Source organism: Nipponia nippon, unplaced genomic scaffold, assembly GCF_047370975.1.
Source record: "Nipponia nippon isolate SJK-2023a ecotype South Korea unplaced genomic scaffold, ASM4737097v1 scaffold_12, whole genome shotgun sequence".
NCBI lineage: Eukaryota > Metazoa > Chordata > Aves > Pelecaniformes > Threskiornithidae > Nipponia > Nipponia nippon.
The window spans coordinates 2,135,914-2,157,499 of NW_028262313.1; the positions used below are offsets into that span (position 1 = coordinate 2,135,914).

Below are 21,586 nucleotides of genomic sequence, written 5' to 3' on the forward strand. Positions count from 1 at the left end.
CATCAAAACAAAACAAAGCAGCAATCCCTGCAGCGTTTCAGGTTCCCTCTCCGGCCCTCGTGGCAGCTGCCAGCAATGCCTTCCTCCCCTTCAGCTCGGATTTTTCTCAGAGGAGGGAGGCGATGTGGCACCCGTTCCCTGGGAGGGGATCTGTGGAGGTCCCCAGGCCGGTGCCAGCATGTTTGGCATAGGAGAGAGCCTTGCTCATCGGCCTGGATTAGTTTTAACTTGCTATTTAAACGGCTTACTTTGGTTTATGTAGATATCTAGATATTTCTATCAAAGATTCCCATGGGTTGCCACTTTGGCAGGTTTCAAGAGTATTAAATTTACATGAAGGGAAAAATACATATAATTGAGAAATATAATGAACACTGTCCTTTTAAATTTCTTCCCATTCTTGTTATTTACAGGTCCTTTAAATCAAGGCTTGGTGCCCTTAATTATGTAATATATAGTAGTTGGCCTCAGCCTAATATTATGTTATTGAATCCAAGAATGACATGAAAAAAAAGATGCATGCAACCAACGTACTGTTTTCAAAGTGAGGACAGGCTGATGAGAAATCCTCCTGGGAAAAAAATCGCATCAGGGACTGAAACAGATCCTTCTTTTTTTTCTTCTTTTTTTTCCGCCCCCCCCCCCCCCCCAGCAACAGAAGGTATCAAAAAATGAGCCTGATGAAAAGGCCAACGTTTCTCTTGCTTTCCTTTTTCTGATCTTTCTGTAGCCCAGAGTGCTAATCAGCCTGTCAATCTCTAATTAAAGAACAGCAGTGTCAGGCAGAAGAGAGCCCTGCTCGCTGAATGTTAACTAGCAAAGGGGATTTTGTGCCCGGCAGTGACAGCAAGGAGCCATGTCAGGAGGTGGGCTCGGGCGCAGGGGAGTGGTTCCAACGGGCTGATGAGCATTTCTGAGCCCGGGACAGCATCTGCTCGGGGACTGCTCATGGGAAGAAGGAGCGGGGCAGACTGGGGGGTGTAACGTGCTGCAGCTCGCAGTGCCGTGCCCTTCCTTGTGATGTTGGTGCTCCCAACAGCATTTCTTCCATGACACTAGTAAAAACCCTTTGGTTCCTCCCAGCTTCTCATTATGGAAAGTGCTGGTCACCTACAGCGTAGCTGGGGAGCTGATGATCGACTTCTTTCTGTAGCAGCAGCAGAAGAGCTGACCCTCTGCTGCAACAGCCGGGATTAGCCCCAGGACTTTATATGTCATTCTAGTGCTGGCAAGCTCGAGGGAGCACGAAGCACACGTCCAACCCAGATCTGGGTGACCTTCTGCTCCCATTACTGCACAGTAAATAGTTGCACTCTGCCTGCGACTGCATGAAGAACGGAGGAGTCGGCTTGCTTTTTCCTGCCCTTTGTATGTAGCAGGATGCACAGTGCAAACCCTCGATGCAGGCTGGGGAGGGCTGAGGCTTTTTATTACAGGTTTATAGAGTAACTCAGGTTGGAAGAGACCTCAGGAGGTCATCTAGTCTTCTCTTGGCCATTTTGCTGCTCTACTCTGCTGAAGTCAAGTAGGACATCTGCCAGTTCAGAATAACTAAAAGTTCAGCCTCTTCCTTTTTTAGCGGTATTTCTGTTAACTTACAGAAGGATAGAGATGATCCAGCCTCTCAAGGAGTAGCTTGGACAACAATGGAAAAGGAAAAGAAAATTTTTTCCTAGTTTTGTATAGGATTAGAGGGATCCAGGCCTAGGACTGGCTTTAGAGAGGGGCTGGGAGAGGCACTGCAGAAAGCCTGCCTCAAGTCGGGTCCAAATCTCGAGGCGTGCTGGGGTAGTGGTGTTAGCAGTGGAGCAGAAAAGCAAATGCTTCCCTTCTTGCCCGCCACCCTGCAACTGACCCCACGAGCCTCCCCAGCAGGGACGCTCCACCAACAGAAGACGGTTCATGCTGTTCAAAGAGGTGATATAACTGTGTCGGGAAAAAAATGCCTTTCAAGGTTCATTGCATCTGCTCCAGGAGGTCTGGCAGCACAGCCACGCTGCTGTATTGCTGTAGCAGCCGAGGGCTTGAGGAACAGGCAGGGCCGTGGAGATGCTGCTCTTGGGGGCTGAAGGCTGACCAGCCGTCTGCTAGTCCAAAACTATTTGCAATATATATTTCCAAATTTGCTAACCCAGCACTGGAAATCATCTATTTCTAGCCTATAGACTATATATATAAATTGTTTTCCCAACATAAAAAATGCAATACAAATCCTATCATTTCAGATCTAAATTTTTTTGTTTTATATTGCTTGCAGGGACTACACAGTTTGGATTCAGCTAATCAAGTAGAAGTGTTTACAGAGTCTTCTGTCTGTCCTCAGGCTTGAGATGCTACCACAGGAGGAAAAGACAAAACTGGCTTTCTATTTTTAGCAGCCAGCCTCTTCTAGGCTCGCCCCCTCTCATAAAAGCTCCCATCCATAGGCTTGTATGAATCTTCTCCATATAAACTCATGTTTAGCCAGGAAAGCCCACAATTTCTGGAGCTGGTGTGTTTTCTTCAGAGGCTTCTTGTTCAAGGGCTTGCGTATACCTGAGCCGTGGCAGCAGCGCACAGTCCCCGGTTTCTGGCCAGGAGGTACCATGGCTGAAATTGGACCCTGGCACCACGCTCTTGAGACATTCAAGCCCATCCCTTCTGGGAACGGCCCTCTGTATTCCTGAGAAGTTATCCCTAATTAGGCCTTCAGATACCACAGCCACCAAAGTGAGACAGAGAGGTGGATAAATACCTCACTAAGGCGATTTGAAGGTCTGTGCTGCAGCATGATGATGCAGCGACTTAATGAAGTTGCTGTTGTCACAGGGCCCAAGGACTCAGGCAGTCGCTTGCAGTCAGTGCTGAGAGGTTAATTACACGTTTACCTGAACAGCAGTCTGAAATCCTCCCCAAGAAATTAGGAGTGGGGATGATTCTTGGTTGCTTTGGCACCCACAAGTGTAAGCACGACCAGAAAAGCGTGTCTAGATACCCCCCATAGCTGGCTGAACCTTTACAAGCTGTTTGCTGAGATTTTGAGATGGTCTTGTCCCAGAAATTGGTTCTAGTTTGGCATCAAAGCCAGAACTGCACTAGTTTCAGAGCCAGAAAGGAAAAAAAAAACCAAAGCCTTTCTCTCACTTGCTCCTGAATCCTGCTCCTTACCTCTTAGCTGCAGTCATCCTGATTCTTTCTGTGGTGTTTCGGAGTGAGAAAGACACTGAGATGCCCACAGGGCAGGTGGTGGTGAATTCACCCATTTTTAATAAATAGATTTTAATTAACTTTTTAAAAAGTCCAGCTCATCCCAGTTAGTGGAGGGTGACTGCATTTGTTCTCTCAGAGAGTGGGAGAGAGTGCGCTGTTTTTTCAAGACCATCTGCTCATGAATCCTTAAAAAAAATCGGAGAGGAAAACAAGCATTAGCCGGAGGCAGAGAAAGGGTGAGGGCATTCTGGCAGCCGGCTGGGAAGGCCTTGCCAGCCAGGGGGGCCGGAGGAGCCGGGGTGGTCCTGACAGTTTTTTGGAGATGGGGAGCTCTAATGAGCTATGGGAGAAGGCACTGTCATTGCCTGAATGAGTGGGAAGAGAGGCAACAATCTGGAGGGGCGAGTTTTGGCAGCCTCACGGGTGGGGGAATTGATATCCCGGCGTTGCTGACTTGGGTAGCTGGCCTGAGATCTCAGGAGGGGATGTGTGTTGGGATGCTGTTTTAAAGGGCGGGGATGCCAGGGAATTTGCTACCCTGAATACAAAGTGGCTCTGCCGTGGGCAGGAGGAAGGGGCTTCACTCTCAGGATGCCACCGGCACCTGTGGTGAGACCCAGGGCCTGGTGGTACCTGGAGAGGGGGGAACAGGGACAGTGGCTGGAGCAGTCCTGCTGTTTTGTTTGTCATTGCGATGTGAACCGTGATGACCATGCTCTGAGTGTCCATGCTTCTACTTCATTTATTTCCCTTCCTTCAGAATTATCCCCTATCTCCAGTTTTAGGTCCAAAGTCAGACGGGGCAGCTTTGAGAGCTGCAGAAGGGCCAAAATCTTATTTAATTATTGCTCCTCCCTGTCCTGCAAAGAGAAATGTATCCACTGCCCTGGCTGAGAGCGGCGGTTCACTCGGCCTCGTTCTCTGTGCCCTCTAGGGAGACGATATCTTGGACCGCAGCTCCGAGTTGATCTACACAGGAGAGATGTCCTGGATTTACCAGCCTTATGGACGGAACCAGCAGCGTGTTTTCTTTCTCTTTGATCACCAGATGGTTCTCTGCAAGAAGGTAAGGACATCCAGGGAGAAAGCAGCATGGCTAAGGACATGCTGCGGACAGGCTTTCCAGTCCAAAGTAGTTTTTAGGGCAAGGTGGCTGTTTGCTGCACATGCAGAAGAGGACACGGGTAGCACTGAGGAAGGGCAATCCACATGCTAGAAATACTGAATTACAGGATGGTGAGTATACTGTCATAGAGAGGTTTTTATGCTCGTAGCAAATCCAGCCTCCACTTGTTCATTTCATGCCTTTTTCTCACGTGCCCCTCGTTTGGCTTGTTGCCTCACTTATACTTTTGGGTTTTGGCTGCAGCATATGATCTGGGATTAGATAGCCCTAGAATTTCTATATGAACTATGAAGCCTGACAAGTCAATTACTGCATTAAAATGATGTTCGCTGCCACTTGAAGAAATAGGCAGCAGCCTGGTCTGTAGCAGGGTATATGTGCTGTCACTTGGTGAAATGCTTTTTAAGCCTCGCCCTCGTGTAGCTGCTGTGCTGGTTTTTATAAGGCATATCTCTGCCGTGAAAGCCATCAGGAAGGTAGAAAAAGGTAGTGAAGAATACCGATGCTAATGTGTTGTAGTATTAATAGCAGCAGGTGAACTGTGTTTCGGAGCAGCTGTGTTAAGCAGCAGCATCATAGCTGTATTGCTGTAGTCCCGCTAAGGTGATCCCAGCTCATTACCATCACAACTGTTCGAAGCGAAGTGACAGAGCTCATAAGTCCTGGGTGCATCTGTGTTCTGACAGACGGGGATTCATGGACGTTTTCACTGCAGCTGTACAGATAACTGTGCAGAGGGAGTCCCCCGGACCGGCTTCAAGCGGGAGCGAGGGCAAGCTGCAGACGTCTCCGGCCAAACACAGCGGGGCTGCGTTCCTGTCACATCTCATATGCTAAGGAAAGGTCGAGCGAGACCCGCGCGGCATGGCAGCCCTCCGAGGAGTGCCCCACCGCCGCAGGAAGGGCGGGGGCGGGGGCGGGGGTGGCTCCTGACTCACCGCGGCATCACTGCCCGCTGCCGCGCTACGCGGAGCTGCGGCCTGTGCAGTTCAGTGGGTGGCACTTTCTTCTCCTGAGTCATGGTTGACTGAAATTTTGCCTTCTGGAATGCATGTGCTTGTTTTTCCCCTCCTCGTTGCTGTGCCTTTTACTTCTTTCCTGGTTCTGTAAAAAAAATAACTACAGACAACAATAACAGCGTCAGATGTTCAGAGAACTGTCAAAATGAGTCTGGAAGTACGCAGCTGGGTTTAATTTTTAATCTTGACCTCCTACACTTTGATTGTGGCCCTGAATTTCCGACTCATATGGCAGCATCCAGTTTGGCTTGCACTGGGTCTGATCCAGAGAGGTATCGAGCGTTCCCTTAACTCCTGGGAAAATCAGAGCTGGGATTTCCGTGGTCATCAGTATGAGCAGAGAGCGTTCAGCGATTCACAGCAGGCTGCCGGGGGCTCAAAAGCTTGTATCGATGTGCAAACAGCGTTAGTGTGACGCTGTCCTCTTCCCTTATGTATTCAAAAGGCATTTTGTGGTGTGAGTATGGCAACGCTGCACAAGAGGTGCCGTCACAGGAAAACGCCATGCAGATTTTAGCTGTCTCGGCAGCAGCACGGGCTTCTGGGTCTTCCTGGCAGAGAGATTGGCTCTATGTCAGGATCTGGCAGGCTCTTCTGCCAGTAGCCGAGGTCTTGTGGGACAGGGTGCTCACTGAGCTTTAGGGTGACAGGGCAGAAGGTGGTAACTCATCTGGTGAGCCTGATGCCATGCCCACAGGGTTCATACCTCGTTGGAGGTTCTCCTTCTGCATCTCTTTTTCCAGCGTCAACCTGCAGCTGTTATTCTTCGGAGTGTTGGGGTAGGAGGGGAGACGGGGTTACAGCTGGACTCTCCCATCTTGATAATGTTTTCCTTGAACGTTGCTAAGAAAGATTGTCTGAGCATGGAATTCAGAGGAGCGGTAGCTCACATTTTGGGATCACGCATCCTGTATAAAATAAATCTGAATGATTTATAGCCTTTGTTGTCTTGACCCTTGTGTCAGGCTTTGCTGTTACAGATCCCAACAGGCCACCATCTAGCAGGATAGCCTCTGCTTCACAGCCAGAGTGCTATATCCTGAGGCTTTCTTACTGAAGCACCATTTATATCAAGGTGTGGGAAGCTGGGGCCAGCCTTCTTTACCCTATGCTTTAAAATTATTTTCTGAGGGAGACGAAGTATGACCCACGCATCTCCGAGAGCAGGGAGAAGACAGGAGGTCTGTGGGGGGGTGCTGGTGCTCCAGCTCCGGCTGGCCAGCAGCAGGAATTAAAGTGCTTGAGCGTGGTGTGAGCTTGCAATATGCTTTCATGTCCCACTTGAACAAACCCGCAGGGAACTGGAGTTGTCTGAGTCCAGAAGGGAAAGTTTGAGATTTCCAGAAGGTTTCACAGTTCCGACTGGTCCAGGGCTGCCAGCTCCTCTGCCTTGTGCACAGGGAGAATTGTCCTTTGGAGGTTTGCAAAGCAGCGCATTGAACAGCACCCCTCCTATTCCAGACACAGGCAATGAGCACATTTGTGGACAACCTGACCTATGTTTTGCATGAGGTTTGTTTAGTTAGTGACCCTGATCACAGTTTTCACCTCTGGTACCACTTACGATGGCACATCTCAGTGAATCTTCCTCTTCAGAAAATCTTCTGCATACGTGGGTTTTCTTCAGATATAATAAACTAGTAGGTATGATACATCCTTAATCATGACACGGTCTATTTGAGAATACATTTTTTTTTTAATTATAATGGTTGAATTTTATCTCTTCATTGGTCAAGAGATTTTTAATAGAAATAAAGGAACTAAACCCAATTCCTTATTTAAATATATCGCAGATACTTTAGTTTGATGAAAGCATGCTAGATACCCTGCGAGGCTCTAGAAGACAGGCATATATTTCGAACAAGATCTCCCACTCCTCCAGATCTTCGCTACAATTATCTGCACATCGTCCTCGCCTTCGTTACCTGTTGTCTCCCTGGTAGATGTCTGCAGCTGCAGCAGCCCTGTGCTCGTGAATCCCATAGTAATGCATATGGATTCTGTGGTTTGACGGATACTGATACACGAGTTTCTGATGGAACAGATACAGTTCGGTGTCATAACCTCTGTGGCAGTTTTGGATGTTGGTATTCTCTGTCGTTCCCTTTGAACTCCATTGTCTGCAAAGCTCTTTCCACAGTGGGCTCACCTTGCAAAGACTGTCAGATTCCTGCTCCCTAGTTCGTGCAGTGGAAGATGAAATAATTTCTATGTGGCAAAACGGGCTGGAATCAGCTTCAGCCCGGTAGGCTAAGGTGAGGTTTTAGTGGCATTCACTGATACCAGTAGCTGCATGTTAGGTCCAGGAAGATGGTATATGAATTCCTGCAAAATCTGGACAAGTGCTGGTGAAAGCCAGTTTTTCTTTTCCTGCAAAAATGTCAGCAGCATTCTGCTTCCAGCCAGCCGATGTGCTGCGTCTATCAGTCCCCAGGGAGCAGACTGCTGCGTGCATGCCCGCAACCCTTGTTTGTGCCTGCATTGCAAGCTGCTGACGCTTTGGGCAGGCTGTATTGCTGCTGAACCCAGGCCGAGCATTAAAAAATTCTATCTATAGCCAAGGTAACAACTCCTTTTGTACCCCTTATTTAAGGTGAGCGCTGTGTGCAAAGTTAGTATCTCCCCCCGTCCCCATTTAAGTTTGGGTTTCTTCACAGCAGTTTTGCTATCAGTTAGTAAATGAGGGCTGCTCGAGTTTCCTTTGTGTGGCTCTAAAGACAAGGCACAATCCACAGTCTCAGAAAACATCATCTTTTTTTTTTTTTTTATACGTTGGATCACATTTGTTCCATCAGCCATACAGGCAGATGGCTAGGAAAGTTTCAGCAGGACTCCGATGATATGCTACCAAGAATTACCAAGTTTCTTTTTCCCACTGATGCATGCAGTGTTGCCTGTGCCTAAGGAATAAGGTCTGTTGGCTCTGGTGGTATTTCTAGTACCCAGCTATCTGCTTTCAGCAGCAGTTAACATATTTCCAAATAAACCCCTGTCTGCTTTGAATATGACCTACTTTCCAGAAGCTTTGCCATCCCTTTCTGTTGATGTCTGAAAATGTTTCAAGGTTATGGGGCCTTTTTTTGTTGAACATCTGGCCAAGACATTTCTGTGAGGGAGGATAACTCAGGGTGATTCTTCCTGAGATTATCACCTAGTTTTTCCCCTGCTTGATACGCCTGCAGAAGATCGCCAGCAATGCCAGGCCAGCCATCAGACAGACAGGAGCTCGCTGATCAGCATTCACCGCATTTATTGGTTGTTCCCAAACATTTCGAGCAAGGTTTCAGCACCTGCCTGGCCTTTTGAAACCGCGGGTGTCCACAGATCTTTGCAGGTTGGAATCACCCCCTTGTATCCCATTGCTCACTCCTCTCATAAAGGTGACCTGCTGCTCAGCAGATGGGTAGGATGGACTGAGAGCTGCTGGTGGGAGCGGTTCCTCCAACGTGAATGTCCTTGTCATCTTCCCACTTGGCTGCATCTCCTAGGATTTTTCCAAGGGCTTTTGCAATGTGAGCCAAGCCAAGGGTCTGTCTTTGCAAACGGGCATATGGGCAGCTGGGTGATTACCTGGTTGATGGTTTGTTTGCGTGCAAAGAACCAGATATTAGTATGGTCATTAATATGACTATATTGGACTCTGTGACTCTGTTAGTAGGACTATAACGCACTAGTCACGAATACATTTCAGCTGTCAGGAAAGGAGCGATGGCACTGGTCGGATCCAGCGGCAAAGCTCAGACCCTTCCCTGGTTGCCAGTGTAAGTTCCACTGCCTCAGACTGAGAAATCCCGAATGCATTTCTGTGACCACCACGGCTTGGAGAACTGACAGGACTTCAGAGACCTAGTTTGTGAAAATAAGTAATTATAAAGAGCTGCATTCAAATGTGCTTGACAGATGTTATCTTCACCAGTATGGGTATATTTAAGTCTTTCTTCCAAGCAGGAAACTTGCACTAAGATTTAGGAGGGCTGCATGAATAAGAGCAGCAGCAGCAGGTGGAGAAGCTGACACTATGGCAGCCAGCCTTCATTTCTGGCAAACGTCTTGCAAAGCAACTCGCGTGGGAAAATTTTCACAAATAAAATTGGTTTCGAAGCTTCACAAATAAATCTCTTTGGCTTAGATTTTGCCATCAGAGACAGCACTGGTCGCTTCCTAATATCACCACTGAGTTATTTTCTGGTGCTAGGAAGCAAGAAGTTTAATCAGATGAAATGGCCATGTCAACCATTTCAGTGTTCAATAAGCTGAATACTGAAGTACCAGTGGACGTGGGTAGGCACTGCAGAACACTTCCAGAACCTGTGGCAGAAGGGGAGCACTGCGTTAGTTTGGATGTCCACAGTTCCTGATAAAGAGCCACTGGGAGAGCTCAGGATTTAGATTTTCTTTGCAAAGCTGGGTAACTTTGAGCTATTGGATTAATGTCAAACTCCCCTAATGAATTTTCTGCCCGCGTTTCCTGAACCAGAGGTTGAGATGTTGCAGCGTGCATGAGGACAAAGCGGTGCTTTCCTCAGAAGAGCCTGTCGGTTGGTTACCCTAGTGCAAAAATGCCTTTTGGAAAGGAAGGAGGGAATAAACTGTGTGGGAAGCAAGCACTGGCCTCAGTTTGACTTACCATATGTCTATAATCAGGAAAGAAGAATACATATTCCAGTATGCTAACTGTAATTACCAACAAATGAAGTCAATCCTTGATGATGGTAGCATTAAAAGATGTTGCCTTAAAGGCACAGGGTCTACTTATCACCCTGAAGTTGAGAGAGTTTGACACAGAGATGCTTTAAATTTGCAAATCATAGTACTTAACATCCCGGACCGTGACACACAGCATTAATTATGATCATACCTTGTTATGTTGGGGGATGCTCGAGGTGCTTATCACGTAATAGAGGAGGATCTTCGTTTTTCTGTGCTGGGTAATAGTCTGGATTTCCCCAACGGGCTGAAGAGCGCTGTGGCGTTAGGCTGGAAGTGACAGCATGGAGTATGAAGGGTTAACACGGTTTCTGCATCACATCACGCTTTTCTTTCACCAGTAGTCGAACAGTCCTTGGTGGGGCTCCCTGTTTAGTGCTTTCTGACAGCGCAGAAAGATCAGTGACTGCATGAAACACATTTAGTTTTCATTTGCACTTTTTATGTGTCTCTTGTAATCAAGAGGCAATGCAAACTCCAGCTTGTGGTTTATTGCTATTGCTGTCTTCCCTTGAGCTCTCGGAGCAAAGCAGGTTGGATGAGAAGCAAAATGAGACCAGTTTAATAGCAATAGCTAGACAGTCAGCCCGAAATAGCCGTGCTATAGGAGATAGAGTAAATAAAGCAATCCTGTCAAACTCCATTGCAGTTCAAGTTTCCAAATGGGAAGATAAAAGAGACATTTCTGAGCCCTTTTAGTGTAGGAAGGTCTAGTTCCCATATCGCTTCTGTTAAAAACATTGAGGTAATCTTTGCACCAAAACAACGGCCCTGCTTTTATTACAGGCTAAATAGGTCTCACAGGGCTAGCTGAAAGTCTTGTTTGCAAACACAGAGCAGCACTGGGACAATTCTTATTACTGCAAGTGCTTTTTTGACCCACAAGGAACACTGTTTGACTTTCGCAGCACCTCCCACCCCTTCTTTTTTGCTCCCAGTAACACAGATCTCCATGAAATGCCATGTTTTGGGTCAGGCCTGGGTCCAGCCTGCAGCAGGGTGGGAAAATGGGTCAGGCTGTGTTTCACTGTTTTCAAACAGCAGCTCGGGAGAGACGGGGCGGTGTGCTGCTAGCTGAGCTAGTGAGATAGCATAAAACGAGCATGAAGACGACCAAAGAAAACACACTGGCTTGGTCACAGCCCCGAAGCAAAGTATAAAATGAAGTTTTCAGAGAGCAGTGTTTCCGCAGCCCCGCGTTCCTGCCCCGCTGAGCAGTCGGTGCTGGCTGCAGACAAGAGGTTTCTGTGGGTCCAGACCGCAGAGCACGGCAAGGAGGTTTGAGCCTCCCGTCAGTCTCCTTGGCTAGCAGACAGCTGAACACCAAGGATGAATTCCAGCAATTGACAGGATATATATTAAAAACAGTTACAAAAAAAGTACTTTAGCTTTCAGATATGGCATATTCAAGAAAAGACAGCATTCCTTTTAATAGTCAGAATAGCCCTGAATGCATTTGCTCGGTGGCCCCTTTGCAGGGACGTGCACATGCCAGTTACGTGCCCTGAGCGCGGTTTTGCAGGAGACTCGTGCCGATGGGCCGTACGGACTGGAGCCAGCAACCTGCTGCTGTCCGGCTGCCTCGGAGAGGCAGGCGCTGCCTCATCGCTGCTCAGCGTGCAATAGCAGAGAGGGAAGAGCAGACCCCAGAGAGGTCGCGGGGACGCAGGAGGTGCAGGGAGAAAAACATCAGGATCAGGCAGAGGAGCCAGCGGGAGGAGGCTGGGAGAAGGCTTTAGGTTGTTAGCTGCTAATTCAATGGTAAAATCCAGAAAGAGCTGAATTTAGAGTCCTTCACAGTCTGTGTTTGCCTTTCTGGGTAGGGAACAGGTTTAGCCTACTCATATAGCCATACAGATAAGCAAGATGCTATACAATATACTCTCGTGTCTAATTTATCACTCCTGTAATTGCAGTGGGTGTAAATTTGGCCCACAAGCAAGACCTCAAAAGCTGAAAATCTAACCTGCTGTGGCCTTTCAGCAGCACAGCTTTAAGCCCCTGGGAACAAACTGAGACCAGAAAAGCCGAGTGACGTCTCTGTCCCTGCAGAAGGGTTTCCCGTCTCTTCCTGTTATTAGTTCTTTGGAAATGCACTCGCCCTCGCCTCGCTGCTTCGCCGCCAATGTGACTGGGCTTGAGGTGGAACAAGGCATCAAAATGCCACTGATGTTCCGCTAAATACATTGAACGAAAATAGCGTTTCCACATAAATGCTTTCAGCTCCAGTCCTCCCCCACTCGGCTCCCACACTGCAGCTTCATGGAGCTGGCAAGGATGAATCAAACATTTCTTTCCAAACTCAGGAGACAGACACTGCTGAATAATTTGGCAGGAATCTGCCGACCTCCCCGGCACAGCTGTCCTTGCGCAAGGAGGAGTTACGTAAACCCGTATCGCAGAGATTTCGGCTCCCCTCTTCCCATGGCAGCCCCTGGGGAAACTTGTAACAAGCAATTTGGCCCATCCTAGGAAGTCTGCGGTAGGAAAAGAGTGGCCGAGGTTGTGTCGCGGAGGTGGTGTTGTATCCCCCTGTTTCTAGTACGCTCCATCCCTTTTTGCGTTTTCAGGTTGCGCTGTGCAGACCCCATTTCCCTGCTCCTAAAGGCTGGCTCAGCCCAGGCTGCTGTGCCCGACGGGGTGAGAGCAAAGCTCCTAGTCACTGGCATCCAACCACTTAGCAGGGCTTAGATTTATTTTCTGATACCACAAACATTTAGGACAAAAACATTCAAAAGGGTTCACTGAGTTTTCGGGTCTCGTTTGGGCAGAAGAGGCCCAGTTTTGCAAGGCGCTCAGGCTCCACGGAGGCTGATGAGAACGGTGCGTAACTGTCCCGTCTTAAAAATCAGCCTGCAGTAGGGTTAAGTTAAATGAACAAATGCTACGGAATACTGTCCCCTTGGTGTTCATGAAAAGCAGGCTGGGCTGCTTTCTTCAAAGGGTTGCTTTAAGGTAAATTACATTTAAAAAATGTAGGCTCTGAATCTTTTTTTAAAAAGCCAAAGAATGTTGAAAGCCCTTATGACTAAAGATACCCAAAGACACGGCAAAGTGGCAGCATGCCATGCGCTCATTGCTCACGGCAGGCTGGGCAGAGCGAAGATGGAGAGCAGGCAGGCAGGAAAATCAGGACGGATTTCAGGAGTACATTGAAAAACCCTGCTCGCTCCCTGTGCTGCTTCCATTCTGTTCGGCAGCCACTGCCCAGGTCAACAAGAAGTCATCGGAGAGGGCGCTGAGACCCACACCTTAGTGCAAAAGACAACTCAGCCTTCTCCAAATCTCTTCCTTTGCCAAATCGTGGGTTGGTGTTTGGGGGCAGTTATTATGGACCCTGGCTTACTCTTTTCCCAGTTTCAGCATCAACTATTCACTGTTCATTAACTGTTTCAACGTCAGCTATTCACCAAGTTGTAGAGCTTGCCCGTCGGTGGGTCTCTCTTCAGCCTCATCCTTGGATCCCCATTCTCCTTTGATACCTGAAGAACACATCGTCTTTGGGGCAAAAATAGTCTGCAAGGATTGCTGCTTTTTACGCTGAGCACGCTGCTACCTTGCTGCCTTGTCTGTATTACGTTTCAATTATTAGTCGTTTCAGGCAAGCCCTGGCTTTGCTTTATCTGTGTGTACACAGCATAATGCTCTCGGCCTTCCAGCCCCGTGAGTGCTTGCGAGGGCTGTTGCTTCACCGGTGACACTCCTCGCTCCAAGCCATGATCTCGGGTAGGGAGGAGTGAGGGTAGAAACCCCTCGTGCGACGTTGCGCCGTCACCCCTGCTCAGTGCAGGAGGAAAATATCTCAGAAAACCTCTACTGGGATGATCTGTAAAGCTGCGGTGGGGACGGCGTGACGATCCCAGCGGACGAGCCGCCCTGTTGCTCAGGCCGCCCTTTGCCTCGCAGGAGGGACGGGGGGATCTGCGCCGTGCTGCGTCTGCCACCCGCGGGCTGCATCTGCCGCCTGCAGAGCCGCCTCTGCCTCCCTCTGGTCTGCCAGCCCCCGGTCCCGAAGCGTGTGTCACGCTAAGCTAGCCTTACAAGGCTTTGAGCTGTTAAAGAGCCACCATCAAAGGCTTTCAATGTGTCTTTCGCTGATTACTTATTTACAGCTCCCAGTTGCCCTGTAAAATAAGCAAATATCGTTATCCCATTACAGACATGGGGAAGGACTGAGGGAGGAATTGCATTTCACCCGAAGGCCCGCAGCCAGTCCCTGCCAGCGCTCAGAGGACCTGACTGCATCCGTGTACTCGGGAGTGTGTAATTCCTCCCCGAGTCAGTTGGAAACCTTTCCCATTGGAATATGCAGGATTTTGGTAACCGGGAGGACCAATAACCTACATGTGCAATGCGAAACTTGTAACAGGTTATTCTGTGGTTGGCATCTTTTATATTGTCAGCTCATAAGAGGGATCTAATGGCTCACGGCTGGAAAAGGCTCTTTCTTCACTTGTGTTTTACAGATGATTTGTTTTACGCATGAGAAGTAGAGTGTGACCTAGCAGAGAGTAAACCATAGAACTTGAAAAAAATGTGCCATCCTAAAATTGTAACCCTTGCTTAAGACCTCCCCATCCACCCTTGCACGCCGCCTGCTAAGAAATAAAAAGGAGGACTTTCTGAAATGCAGGAAGATGGCTGTACACAAAGCTCACGGGAACAAATTACCTGGGCGACAGCCCAGGCCAGGTCCTCTCAAGTGCTCAGCTGATGGAGGGGAGAATTTCCTCCTCACGTGCTATGGGCTGCTTAAGCCATTGAATAGCTTTTAATTCTAATGCCATTTTGCACTAGCAATCGACTGCACGGGCAGATTGCCCTCCTTGTCATTAATACAATACCTCCTCTGCAGCATCACGGGAGGGTTTGCCTCTTAGAGGGTCTTGCACAACCACAGCGTGCAAAGGCAGTGCCTGGCACATGTAGCCATGGCCTGGGGTACTCGTGGCAGAAAAAAGCTAGAGGGCAGGAGGAGAAAGCAGAACTAAAGACAAGTAGAAGGCAACTTAATGATAAGAGTTACTGAACAGTCTGATGTACAGGTGCAATCCTTTCTATAGATAGCTATAGCTACTGCAGTAATTTGGGGGTAGGTGCATAATTCATTGTGGAAGCCTCATCCCAGCTTCAGGTGTTCGGGTTTTCCAATAAAAGTTCAGCCTTGGTTTGCTTACGATGGTCACAAATGAGATTTTTGTCTTTCAAACGCAGCTAGAGAAAGTCACCTCCCCCCTTCAGAGAGGGGATGGTGAAATGGGGAGATTTAAGTCGTAGTGAGAGCAGGAGAAAACGGCCCGAGCAGGTCACACAGACAGGTACGTCCCCCTGAGTGCAGCCGCCGCCGCAGGCACGAGCACTTCAGCTGTAAACCTCCGACAAAGCAAACGCAGAGAGCAGAATTGTGGTAGGTTTACGTAATGTGTCACAACTTTGTTTTGTGCTCCCATCAAATATTACTTTTTTTGGCTTCATCTTTTCCTTGTGAATCGTTAGTACGTATTACGTGAACAGACTGCAGAGCATTATTCAGAAGAGCTTAATTAACCTCAGCTAGGGAAAGAAAAGGAAATCATAGAGGCTGTAGGGTAAAAAAAGATCATATTTAGACAAATAAGTGCAAATGACCTAGATGCATCAATTTCCTCAAGAGCCATGCGATGCAATCTGGATGCTGGCTGCGGAGACTGCAGGCTTCTGCCACTGCCCTCCTGGTCTGCACCGTGGGGCTCCTCCCGTACCGGCCCTGAAGTCCGTACTGGTCCTGCCTGCCCTCACCCTGTTCCCTCCTCCATCTGTCACCTCTCTCTTAGACACCACCCAAATGCGGAGCTGGGAAGGACCCCAGGAGATCAGCCGTTGCCTTCGCAGGATTAAGTATACTCAGATCATCTCTGCTGGATGTTTGTCTAACCTTATTTTCGAAAACCTCCAAGGAATGCTGTCCCAAGACTTCCCTATTTTGTCTGTTCTAGTGGTTAACTACTCCTATGGCTAGAAAGACTTTTTTCCAAGTATCTAATCCTGTTCTCCCTTGCGGTAAATTAAGCCAAGCCACAATCAAAATAGAGAATAATTGAAGCAGCTTTCGCATATTGGAATGCCAATAGCACATTCCCTTTTATTTATGTCCTTTCTAGATTAAACAACTCCATTTCTTTGGCTTTTTCCCACTAATCAGGTTTTGAGAATCTTTTTTTGTCTTTTTATATTTTCTTGCACTTACCTGATTTAACTACAAAAAATAATTTTGTATGACATTCAGAACCGGACAGTGTAAACCGGTCGTCATCCTGGCTTAACTACGGACAGGATAATATAGAATACTATACTAATATAGCCAGCATATAAACAAAGGTGAATGCTATAGCTTAATAATTTCTTCCTAATTCTCTCGTATGTTATCCATGGGATGATCAGGAGTAATCGCAGCAGCCTGTCCCATTTCTGCCCTTCCCTACGCCTGAGCTCCTTTCCACAGTGTGGCTACTTACATAGCTGATAAATCTCCATTTTGTGTGTACATGCTTGTGTTGTCCTTCTGACGTGTCGTACTTGCCCCAGTCTGGTTAAACAATCCATTTTCACCCTCAGCCACCCATCTGCTTTCCTTTACCTTGTGCGTGCTTGTTTGATTCAGCTTACGTGCTCGAAGAAAGGAAAGACAGTCCTGCGCTTGACAAAAATGGTGTACGGAACAAGACGGTTCGTTTCTCGGCACTGCGACGGGCTGTCTGTCTGCGTCTTGCAGAAATGACACAAGGCAGCATTGCTTCCATTGCCTGCCTGTTCCCTGAATTTTTATTCTCTTGTCCACGTACATGAAAAGCTCCTTAAAGCAGAGCTTTGGCCTTGTTTGCTGTACACCTCTCATATAGCCCAGATGAATTCCTAAATTTTATTGAAATCAATTACAGTGTAAGCCAAGTACATTTGCCCATGCTTCACTAAGGAGTTAAGTGATATATGTTATTCTTTAAGAGCTCTATGAACATATGTGATAAAATATCCATGGATCAAATAATTATGTTTCCCATAATATGGGTGTTAGAATTTAGCCATTTAGGAAATAATATCCCTTTACTGACTGTTGGTAAGAAGAGGGGAAGAAAGGAGAAGAGGCAGTAGGAAATGCCTAACCCATTAAAAATGACATTACCCAGTTACAGTTATTAATCTGCTATATGGACTGAACTTTCTCGAAACCAGGTGTACAAAGTGTCTTCCATCTGCAGACACGTTATTCACGGAGATGTTTATGTGCTCTACCAGTCTGAAAAGTAAAGGGTCTCTTAAAATCTTGGGGTATCGGTGCTGGAGTTCATAGTCAGCGGGTGGGGAGTGGTCCTTCTTTTGTGGAAGTAGGAAGGAAACGCACTGTTGGCACAGGGTGGCGACCTGCACTTGGGTGGTGTCAGGCATGGACTTGCTCCGAGCTCTTTACCTTTCCTGCGCCTTTTTGAATGGTTTCATCTCCCTCCGTGTCAGCCCCTCTCTCTCCTCTGGGCCTCCCCCCGCTTCAGGCGCTGTTCCTCCACCAGAAAGTTCCTGCCACGCTGGAGGCTGAGAGCTCTGGGGAGGGTGATGGGAGGGAAGATGATTCATTTCTTCTCGATTTGTTATTGAAGGTTCTTCTCAAAATGAAAGTAAAAGTGGCAGGCAGGAGCTCTGCGCTTACTGTCCGTCCCTCGTTCACCCATGTGCTTACTCGATGCTTAAGGACAAAACTGTGGTGCTGCTTCTTCGTGTTTGCTTTTCTGCAAACAGTCTCGATAGGTCAGCTTGTTCTTTCCCACTATTGCGTTCTCACCCACGATAATATTCTTTGGGGCCATTTTATTTCCAAAAGCACTTGTGTGATTCCATTATCTCCTCATTGCTCCTTCAATAACTCCTAGGCAACACCGTTACCTTCACATCCAATACTCAGCAACACCTGCAAAACACAGGCGCCTCTCAGACGCGCTGCAGAAGCCTGGCGGGAGGCAGCGATTGTCCCGGCTGCAGCCTTGGAGGGGAAGCGTACGGAGCCGTGCAGTCAGACGTGTCCAAGCCCTGTGTGTTGTTCTCTGGAAATACAATGACAGCACAAAGCTGTTAAGACATTCACTTAGCATTAGCTATTAAAAATAGCTTGTAATGTTTTCTAAATCAAAATTGGAGAGATAAGAGAGGAAAAAAATGTATTTGGTATGTGTAAGAAAAAAGCTAATGTAGAGAGCCTTGTATTTTCAGAGCCAGGTGAGGAGGGTTGTGATTATTCTTGTAATACCTTTTACGAACAAATCTCTACATAATCATGAATATTGCATAGAAAAATATGTTTGATCCCACTTCACCCACCTCACTCACAAGGACAGTCTGTTCAGTGTTGTGTTCTGGAAGTTTTCATCAGCAGGGAGTCAGTTCTCCCCGGCTGGGAAGAAGAGTAGTTGCTGCTATAGCTAATTTAAGGAATAGTTGCTGCTATAGCTAATTTAAGGAGCACATCTTTTTTCCTATGAGATTTGTTATCAAGTTTTTTTTGAGAATGTGGTAAAGATAAATGCTATTTCTAAGAACTAGTCCAAGACTCAAATTTAAACACAGTGCACAGTATTGATTTAATTGAACACGTTTTGTGTGATGCTTACAGCCTGGTCTCAGCACTTCATGGGGCGCAGAGGGAGGGGAAAGAAGCAATTTTCCAAGTTCGGACAAAACAGGAAAGATTTTCTATCGTCTATCCAGCCTGAAATATCCTTTTCTCATGTTTTGGACAGCATCGCTACTCAAAGCCTACATATTAGTGGAAGATATTTGTACAAGACATTAGTTAATGGGATTTTTTTCCCCCCTAGAGCATTCCAGAGGAAGGAGCCGGGTTTTAAAGACTATGAGCTTCTGGACAGTGCCCTGTCTCATGCTAGTTAATACTGTCTGGCAGATCCACGAGCAAGCTTGCTAAAAAAATTATGATGTACAATTTATTTGCCAAGATTAATGATTTGTTTAAAATAATACCTACTGCTTATCTTTAAAAAACCTCACTACTAAATCTTATTTGAGTAAATAAATGCTGTACATTGATTTCATTTTTCCTCTTAAATGAATCCTTTGACATAGCATTTATCTTTAGGGCACTCTCAGAAATCAAGAAGTATTTAAGTTAAATTAATTTAATACACCTAAATATTGGCTTTTGAGAGTGGGCAGAGGAAGGAAATCTTGATTGTGTGTTGCTAAATTTGGCTTTTTAAATATGTATGCCTTGTAATTTGAATCGCCTTATGTGGCCATGACTATGTAATTAACGTTCTGGTTTCTGATGATCATTTTTTGTTATCTGTTCCTATGAAGACATAGAGATGTGGGACCAACGCACCTCTTAACACCAGCATAAATCAGGAATAGTTCTAGTAAAGGCAGTATAAAATTGGATGGGCAAAGACAAAATAAGTATGAAGAGGGTAAGGAGGAAAACAGGACATTATCTGGTTTTTACTACTGTTTATCAGCATCTGCAATTCCACATCTATGATTGAGCCGTTGACACAATAGATCTCAAAACGCTTTTTTTTTCGTGCCACCTCCACTTACCGCTGTCTCCCAGCTGCCGTGACGGCGTGCCCTCCGTGGTTTGGCAGGGGGGATGGCGGCAGCCGATACACAGCACAGGCTGCTGCCGGCACGGAGCCGAGGTGGCGCAGGGCATGCCAAACAGCCACAGCGCTGGGGGTGTTCTCATATGAGTTCTGAAAAATTAACGAAGGCTATTTTACTTTTCCCTTCCTAACGCAGAGAAATGAGCTGTTGCTGAAAAACAAGAATAATCAACTTAGAAAGGAGATGAGGATGGACAGGTTTGGTTGTAAAGGTTATAAACAGCAAGGAGGGAAAAAGAAAAAAATGAAGCTGGATCAAGAGGTTCAAACCAGGGCATAATGGGACAGAGATAGGTTAGGAGTTCTTTGAACTGAGAATTAGGGTGATTTTCTTGCCAATGAGTTGTGTATGAATGGGAAACATGTGCCAAGGAGAAGGGGCAGAGACCCATCTCCCCTGGCTCTGAGAATGTGTCTGGAAAACAGAGATCTGCCCTGCCGAACATGCCTGAGCTGATTTCTCAAGATTTATGCTTCTACACAGCCTCGTTTGCAGCGTAGGAATCCCGTCAGGCCAGTGGCCTGTATTGTCCGGTTTCTCCTCTTATGGAACAGAACTTCCCATCATGGCAAGTGATGGACCTATGTTACCTACTCAAAGCATTTCTTCATGCCTACAAGCAAAATTTTGCAGCATGAGGATTTGTATTTTGTTCTTTTATGCCTATGATCTACCCTATTTGTTTAGCCAGCAGCAAATGTACTCACGGCAGATGAGGCTTGAAGAGTCTGACCAGGTTTCACCGTTACTTCTTTCTTCAGCCCTCCCGTGAATTCCCTCCTAAGTTCAGGCTCTGTAAGTATCTTACGATGAACCCACCTCTCCTTTTCTCCCTGTAGGATCTGATACGAAGAGATATTCTGTATTACAAAGGTCGCATAGACATGGATAAATATGAAGTGGTGGATATAGAAGACGGGAGAGATGATGACTTCAATGTCAGCATGAAGAATGCCTTCAAACTTCATAACAAGGAGACTGAGGAAATGCACTTATTCTTTGCAAAGAAACTGGAGGAGAAGTTACGATGGCTTAGAGCTTTCAGAGAAGAAAGGAAGATGGTAAAAGAAGATGAAAAGATAGGTGAGGAGTATGAAATGAATCTGAAAGGAGATTGTTGGTCATGCTTACTTTAGCCCCAACTGTTGGAGAAGCCCACTTTTTTTTGTAGTAGAAGTACAGTTCAACCTTGTTCAAATGTCCTTGATTGCTCTCATAGTCATAACTAGGTCTCTTTCCAGTTCAGTTACTGTTAATTTTGGCCCTCAATAAACTAATTCTGCCCATAGCTTCAAGCCCGGACCTCCGTGGGTATTGTGGGAGACGGAAGTCTTTGGCCATCTGACTCCAGAGTGTCCTGGCTGCATCATTTCTGCTCTGGTTAAGCATGTCTCATGCAGGGTAGGAGGGTGGCGAAGTCCATGACTTATCAGCCGTGCCCTTCCCTCAGCATCAGCCCATAAACTGACTGTAAGCAACGTCAGTTCAGGCTCAGTTTGTGTTGCTCAGCTGTAAAGCACTGGGCGTACTTATGATACTGTATAAATAATAATGGGTCTAATCTTACTTTTCATACAGCCCCTGCACAAGTGAGATTGTAAAGAGGCCTGCCCTTTCAAGGAAGATTTGCTTTTCAGTAGAATACCTGCCCGTACACCCAGCTCGCGGGGTGATTCTTTGCCACCTAGGGTGTTCTGTGTTTGCCAAACAGTGCAGAACGTTCCCCCTCCCCAACAGAAAAAGAGGTTTTGTAAGCAATCTTCTGAATTGTGTTTGCCGTGTTCCCTTTTTCAGGCTTTGAAATTTCTGAAAATCAAAAGCGGCAAGCGGCAATGACAGTAAAGAAAGTCAGTAAGCAAAAAGGTAACCGGCAACATGCACTGTGCCTGGTGATGTGAGG

The 21,586-nt window shown here is 46.9% G+C and overlaps 1 protein-coding gene across 9 annotated transcripts in view; it reads left to right on the plus strand.

Annotated features, from left to right (window-relative positions):
- Positions 1–21,586, plus strand: part of ARHGEF9 (Cdc42 guanine nucleotide exchange factor 9) — a 222,624-nt gene that overhangs the window by 186,035 nt on the left and 15,003 nt on the right. For all 9 annotated transcript variants that reach the window (XM_087748352.1, XM_087748353.1, XM_087748355.1 and 6 more), the window contains 3 exons: positions 4,124–4,255; positions 20,526–20,769; positions 21,481–21,549. In XM_087748352.1, the coding sequence (XP_087604478.1) occupies positions 4,124–4,255; positions 20,526–20,769; positions 21,481–21,549 (445 nt within the window). The remainder of the gene's footprint in view (positions 1–4,123; positions 4,256–20,525; positions 20,770–21,480; positions 21,550–21,586) is intronic.